General features: G+C 36.5%; 1 protein-coding gene across 1 annotated transcript; it reads right to left on the reverse strand.

The window, feature by feature from the left end:
- Positions 1 to 469: 469 nt before the first annotated feature.
- LOC141363344 (transcription initiation factor TFIID subunit 10-like) lies at positions 470 to 3647 on the reverse strand. Its single transcript, XM_073865985.1, has 5 exons — positions 3317 to 3647; positions 2798 to 2955; positions 2592 to 2656; positions 1036 to 1150; positions 470 to 909 (listed from the first exon to the last, which is right to left on the reverse strand). Exons 1-5 carry the CDS (start codon positions 3441 to 3443, stop codon positions 820 to 822), a joined length of 555 nt encoding a protein of 184 aa, XP_073722086.1. The 5' UTR covers positions 3444 to 3647; the 3' UTR covers positions 470 to 819.
- Between the last annotated feature and the right edge of the window lie 3868 nt (positions 3648 to 7515).

Genomic DNA, 7515 nt, shown 5'->3' on the forward strand with positions numbered 1-7515 from the left:
AAAATATGCTAATTAAGTTAAACAACTATTTAAAAAAAAAAAAATCAATCATACACTATTGTTTGGCATGTATCTGTACTATAACTGGACTAGATCATAATATTAAATTTGGTACAGGTCATCAGTGTTACCTATTGGGGGAACAGATGCCCGCCATTAATATTAAGCTTGACATTATGTTTGCCTGTGAGTATATGACAGCTGAAAAGCAGCTGTAAATAGCAAAGAGCGAAAGCTTGTATTTCTAATCTTTGCTCTAGATCAGATGGAGTGATGAGCTTTCTATAAACACTGCAGCTGAACTTCATACTGTACTCTGGATAGGGTAACATGAGAACAGCTCACGATTCTATTAATACTTCAACATGCTATATAGCTCAAGCCTCTTATGGTGTTAAACTAAATACATAAAAGGGAGATAAGAGTAAGGTGTGTTTTTACAAATGTAAATATTGTAATATAGACATCATACATTTACAAGAAAACTTCTTTATTCACTGTAAAACTAAGAGAAATACATAGCAATTATTTTTTATAGTCATTCAAGGTGTCAACAGAATAAGATAAGCAGTATTTCCAAACATTGGACAATGACAAAATATGGTCATTAATTACAAGCTACTTATTTCGTAGGGAATTTTTGCTGATTTGAACAAATTTCACATATAATGTGTAATGAAACAACTCAAGCTGGCAAATTTTCAAACTTACAAAAAATGCCTTAAGGTCCTGTTGGCCAATGGTGAAAAATTACATCTTCAGAGCTCTGATGTGACAAACAGCACATTTTAATCAGTCCATTTTTGTGACGCATCCTCCTCATATGAAGTAGTGAGGTTTCTTAACATTTATGCCATATTCTGTCAAGGCCGGAGTCAAATCTTCCATTGTCAGTGTGTACTTTTTGTCCTTGAATTAGATGAGATTAGATTTATCTCAAAAGTGAATTAGAGATTTACACCACACAAAATTGCAATTTTGTTACAATATGTAAATTTTTGTTTGCTGAATTGAATATATAAAAATTAATCAAACCTTAGCTTTGTTCCTAGAACTGCCAGAGGCTGTTCCCTTCATTTTGCAATGCTGCAGTGCGTCATTCGCAATGTCCGAGATGAACTTCTGGGATGCCAGGGAGATGAGGCGGATTCTGTTGAAGATGTCGTCATTTTATAAATAAGTTTATGAGTCAAAACACTTTTATGTCACAAGAACTAGAAGCAAATGAAGAGTTTGGTGTCAAAACGCGATAAACGCCTTTTTTATTAGTTACCACCAAAATCAGTATTGTATCTGATCAGTATTAAAAAGTAAATTCTTAATTTTACGCAAAATCTGATATCTGCCATGTTATTCTGTCATCTTTCCTTCCTTTTTTCCAAACTGCGACAAACGGCAGTCCTCCTTATCTGCAGAATGCAATAAATCCGCTCAACCAATCACAGCGCACAGTTCACGCATTGTAAACAATAAGGGCGGCGCTTTGAATACACAAAATCCTAGTTTTCCTCATCTACTTTGTACTTCGTGATCAACAAACAAACTAGTAATTTTGATGGCATTGATAAACCTGTGGTGGTTTTCTGTGGCAGGGAAGAAATGTAAGCCATCAAAATTCCGAGAGGCACTCGGGCGAAGGAAAAATGCTGGCTCTTGCTTGTTCTCACACGACAGCATCAAGCTTCTGTCATGCTAACACATTGACTCCAGCAGATCTTATGAAAAACGTTCCATTATTTTACGCTAAGTAAACAAATATCGAGCAGAACCAAAACACTTTACAGCTGATCGCTGTCATAAAAGTTCAGCGAAGATGTCCCAAGGATGACAGCAGCAATGACAATGTTCTTATTATGATAATAAGTGTTTTTTATTAATGCCATTAATGTTTATTTTTTTCAATCAGTGTATACCACTAGTCAACTAAATGAATATAACATGGCAAAGATGAATGCACATTTATATATTGATTCAATAGATTTATAGCATTTAAAAAAAAAAACTTTATTGCATTTTGCGGAAAAAATTATTTGTTTTTATAATAAATCTTTGAAAATAAAATTATGGATTTAAATTTTAAATGTTATTATAACCTAAAGATGCTATGTGAAAGTTTGTAACAGAAAATAGGGGATTTCATCTTGTCACTTTCTTGGTATAGAAAACACATTTTACCGAATTAGTCAAAATGGATTTATTGCGTTTTGAAACCAAACTCTTTAAATATTTGTGCAAATAATTCTTCTTCAAACTCCGCATTAACAACAACTTTATTATTATTATTAAATTGCTATTTCATTGAAACTGTTCCAGCAAAACCTGGCACCCTTGATATGGTCTTTACCATCTACACCAGGGGTGTCCAAAGTCGGTCCTGGAGGGCCTGTGTCCTGCAGAGTTTAGCTAAAACTTCCCTCACCACACCTGCCTCAAAGTATCTAATCTGCCTAGTAAGACCTTGATTAGCTGGATCAGGTGTGTTTGATTAGGGTTGAAATAAAACTCTGCAGAGACACCGGCCCTCCAGGAGCAGGATTGGACATCCCTGATCTACACAGATAAGTGGCTGGAGAGAACATTGTTCAACTCACATTCTTGGATCTGATGCTTCAAAACCAGCTCGGTTGAGGTAGTATCCTGTGACTGCATCTGGGATCTAAAACAAAGACATGCTGTTAACCGCAATTCACAAAACTTACAGTTATGAATTTCTCCCCAAAGTTACTTAAAGCACATTCAGTGTATACATTTTTATCAGTATGATATACTTAAAATATGGGATCATGTCAGAACTCACTGTAGGGGTGTAGTCTTCCAACTGCATCAGGAAGTCAGCCAGGGGTGTAGTTGAGATAACGGGTTTTACATCGCCATTGGCGATCCCTGTGGGCACATACACCCCGTTAGACACAGCGGAGTCCGATGATGGGGTTGCCATGGCAGCCGACGTGGGAACTGTAAGACAGAAAAACGACAGATGTTCGCAAACAGGCTGAGTATTTATTATTATTATTATTTAATGACATAATGAAATAGTAGCAACTACATTCACAGAGAAAAAGAACGTGAAAAAACAAGAGAGACATTTATGATATCAATACATTTACAATTAAGAGTCAGAAAGAAAAGCACTAACGTTACTTAACAACAACAAGATGCTGAATCTCCAAACATACACCAACTTTGTGAATTAATTCATACAGTAACGTTACCAAGTTTAATGATTTATCGTATAGTAAATTTGACTATGCATCCGTCTGGCTACAGGCAGCGTCATACAATAAAACAGTCGCATAGAATAGATGATTTCACACACCGTTCGTGCTGCCGACGGCAGGGATGCTGCTGGCGTTTGTGGATGTGCTGTTCGCGACACAGTTGCTGCTGGAGATGGATGTGGCTGCTGCTGCTGTCTGTCCTGTTTGCGGAAGATCCACGTTCATCTTTGTAGATTAGCTGCAGTGTTTCAATTAAGCGGGTTTAAGGATCAAATTATGCGCCGTTTAAACTCAATGTTTAAATGTTTACGTAAATGATGAGTGGCGCGATCTTTTAAGCATTTAAAGTAGCGACTTAGCAATAATTCAAATGCAGGACAAAATATTTACGAAGGAAAGCGCGTCACGTGATGTGTTCACTTCCGTGTGCAACGTGCAATACTGTAGTGATGTTAGGTTCTTGAACGAATCGTTCTTTTGAGCCGGTTCTCAGGAAGTAACCGGTCGAGCCGGTTCGCAAATCGAACTGAATCGAACTTTAGTTTTGGGCATAGGTTCCGGGTTGATGACGCAGGACGCACAGCCGAAATGGCACGTCGGACTCATAGAACCGAACGGAGTTTGTCGATGATTGCCGAGGCGAGAATTGCCGACGATACTGCGTGTGAATCACCGAGGATTTGAACGAGCCTGATGCGCGAAGTTTTTTGTTTTATTAGTTTCTTGATATGCTTGTTTTATTGGTTTTGATACGGTTTATTTTGCATGCAAATCATTTTGTAGTTGTTTAAGGAAGACCAATGAGTTTAACACACAAGTTTATTTATTATTTATACTTACACACATCCGCAATTGTGCATCAGTGTCTTTTAGAAATCTTATTCAAGTTGTAGGCTTGTCAAAACTGGTCAGTTATATCTGGCATTTACTATTTATTTATTATTTATGATCCGCGATTTAAACTGTGACCACAAACATTACTAACTTGTGAATGCAAGGCAATAAATCACCTATGCCTTCACAAAAACAACTTTTTATTTAAATGTTTTAATGTGTTGACACAAACGACTTTATTTGAATGTTTCATTGATACAATAAATGCGTATAGTAATGTAATTTCTTGATGACGTCAGGAACCGGTGAATCGGCTTTTGAACCGGTTCAATGAGCCGAACTGTCCGAAAAGAGCCGGTTCGCAAAAATGAATCGGACTTTGCATCACTACAATACTGTCCGACGTGCTTTATTTAATAGTTCCGGAGTCGAGTACGTCTTAGACAACATAAATCTTGATCAAGCATCTTGGTAATTAGTATACGTATGAAAGATACAGTAAACTTGCATTAAATAATTACATTTAGTTTAAAAAATTTAGACGAAATTAGAGTGTCTGAAAATAGAGGGTATGCACGTGACGTCTCCTTCGGCGAAAGTGCCTGCGGTCACTGAGTGGCAAAAGACAGAGCGGCAGAATGTCAGTGTGAAATCAGCGAAAACACGGTGAAAACGCGTCTAAATGGGCTGTTGTGAGATAGATTGTACTAACAGATTAACAAGAATTCGTTTTACAGACTGCAAAAAAAAAAACGAAAGGAGAAGTAAATTGATCGTTCATGCCAACGTCCGCAGACCACAGGCAAGTTACTAGGATCACTATCAAGCAGAGGTTTTACTTTCTACTTAAAAGTATTTTTTCATGTATTTGTATTTTATCAGTGTTTTTCTTTGGAAAACATACATTCCAAAGCATATTATCATAATTTTTACTAAAAATTACATTTAATAAATACAAGTTTTTGTTTTACATTTAATATTTAAGTACATTAACGTACTTTTACCAAAGTAAAATTACACAATTTAAATTTAATTAAGTTAGGTATTAAATAAATTTTAATATGCAATATAAAAGAATACACAGTATTCTATGCTTTAGAATGTAGCGAAGTAAAATTTTTCCCAATACAAACAAACACCCTAATAAAGCACAGATGCTTGGAAAATGTAACTAATGTAACTAAGTATTGTCCACCTCTGCTATCAAGTCCAATTAAATTCAATTTAAGCTGATCATAGTCAGTTTTACTGGCATTTTCGCAGCAGTCGCTATGAAAACCAGCCATTTTGTTGAACGTTTGCCACTCAACAGGGCGAGTTCCGGCGTGGTCACGTGGAAAAGTGACGTCAACGCATATCCTCTATTCACCTTATTCCGCCACGCCCCTTTTTAATTCTTCGCTCTTCCGCATTTTGTCAACCGACTTCCGCTGCTAATATGGCACAGTGCATTCGGTGGTTAGTTTGGGGGTTAGAAGATTGTTTGTAGTTCACTATAACTTTAGCCAAATGACAAATATCGCTACTGCTGTTAATGTTTTAAATTAGGAGCACGGAGAAAACTTCATAAGACGCTCGGATAGTCTTATATCGTCCCATCAATCGTCTCGTGGTTAGACGATATGAAGCGGCCGCGGCAAGTAACCTATGGGACATATTACCTCGTCCTGTCAGGAGTTGATGGATCAGCATTGGAAATTATTAAAGTACTTATACCTACCAATATTTACACAGTGATTTCGTCTTTTTTAAAGCAAATGTGCACCTTAGCCAGTCCAATAACTATTTCGTTTTTATGTGGTACCATGATAGAATTCATTTGCAAACTTGCCAACACTTATTCCTTCAAATCAGGAGACTTAAATCCTTTTAAGTGGAATCTACAAAGCTCACATATGATTTAAGAAATTCCTTACAGATAATATCTGATCACACTGTAAAGGTTTATATAACTGCATGGCAGGTTACATCTGACCACATTGTAAAGGTTTAATATAATTGCACAACATCTGATCACATTGTAAAGGTTTAATATAAATGCACAACATCTGATTACACTGTAAATGTTTAATATAACTGCACAACATCTGATCACATTGTAAAGGTTTAATGTAATTGCACAACATCTGATCACATTGTAAAGGTTTAATATAAATGCACAACATCTGATCAGACTGTAAATGTTTAATATCACTGCATGACATCTGATCACATTGGAAGGTTTAATGTAACTTTAGAACAGGTAAAGCAAGACCACCCTGCAATAAATTAAGACACAGCTTTATCGGAGTCATCAGGAGCTGATCCCAAGTGTTTATCTGGAAGCTGTTGGTGTATGTACTGGTAAAGTGCTTGGCGACTGTGTAATGGATGCAATATCAACCCTCTGTAAAGCTGACACAAAGATGGTTGTTTCTCAGCAGAGTTATGTACATTTGTGCCAGCTCAACACATTGAAGCAGTTTCTCGGACAGGGTTTACAGGACTAGGATTTAATTATATTAGGACATTTTAGTTTTTACAAACAAACCCTACAAAAAAACAAGACTGGTGCGCATCTTGTGACAAAACAATGGCACTCATATATGTTGAGGTATGCCAGTAAAAGGTGTTTTTAAATTATTGTAGCTCATGCATTTTAGCCTGGGACCTGCATAAGCCCTGTCAGGGAAACCGCACCATTGTTTTCCCATATCAGATGTAGGTTGCTTCAGGTTGAGTTGTGATTTTAAAGTGTAGTTCTGGTCAGAGACGGATGGATCCTCCCATTGTGTTTCTGCATCACAGTTTAGGAACATGTTGATTGTATCATCCATCCTCACAGTTGTCCACTGCATCACTACACATCAATGCATCTGTGAAAACAATATAACCATAAACATTTTTATGTTAGTATTAAAATAAACTTGCATCATGAGAATTAATATATAAATGGCAACCATACTTAAACAGAACAGTGTGTAAGAGAGAGATGCATTAAAAAGAGACAGTAACATTATACACACAACCTTTAACTTCAGTGTTAAATAATATGTCGTTTAATAGGTCATTATCAATATCTGAATGAGAAATGAACTGACATTCTAGCATCTGAAATCTCAGTAACTTGTAGGAATCACGTGGGCTACTGTAAGAATGCAATGTACTATAATATCTCGTTGTACTATCGTAAATATAAAAATATAGGTGGACAATTACCATTCAAATAGTTGCATTTTATAAACTAACGTTACTGATCTTAAGTGTATTTGTAGAACGGACTTCACAAATCTAACTTTAGGCGAACGAGCACAAAGTTAGCTAAGATAGCTTACCTGAAACTGGCCACCTTTTCAACACCCGGCGTGGTTTAAAGTTACCGGAACATCGTAGTCGAACCATTACTTGGGATAAGGGTGTTCCTCAGTTGGCTTAAAATTGGTAAGAAAGAAACATAAAGGCGCTCGAGTGAGCTTTTTAAGCT

This window comes from Misgurnus anguillicaudatus, unplaced genomic scaffold, assembly GCF_027580225.2.
Source record: "Misgurnus anguillicaudatus unplaced genomic scaffold, ASM2758022v2 HiC_scaffold_34, whole genome shotgun sequence".
NCBI classification, from domain to species: Eukaryota; Metazoa; Chordata; class Actinopteri; order Cypriniformes; family Cobitidae; genus Misgurnus; species Misgurnus anguillicaudatus.

Bases quoted from the DNA above. Each gene is read 5' to 3' on its own strand.
- LOC141363344 (XM_073865985.1), bottom strand. From the start codon at position 3,443: ATGAACGTGGATCTTCCGCAAACAGGACAGACAGCAGCAGCAGCCACA. The intron at 2,956-3,316 runs GTGTGTGAAATC...TCTGTCTTACAG, and splicing joins TGCCGTCGGCAGCACGAACG to TTCCCACGTCGGCTGCCATG. The intron at 2,657-2,797 runs GTGAGTTCTGAC...TCTTTGTTTTAG, and splicing joins TGGAAGACTACACCCCTACA to ATCCCAGATGCAGTCACAGG.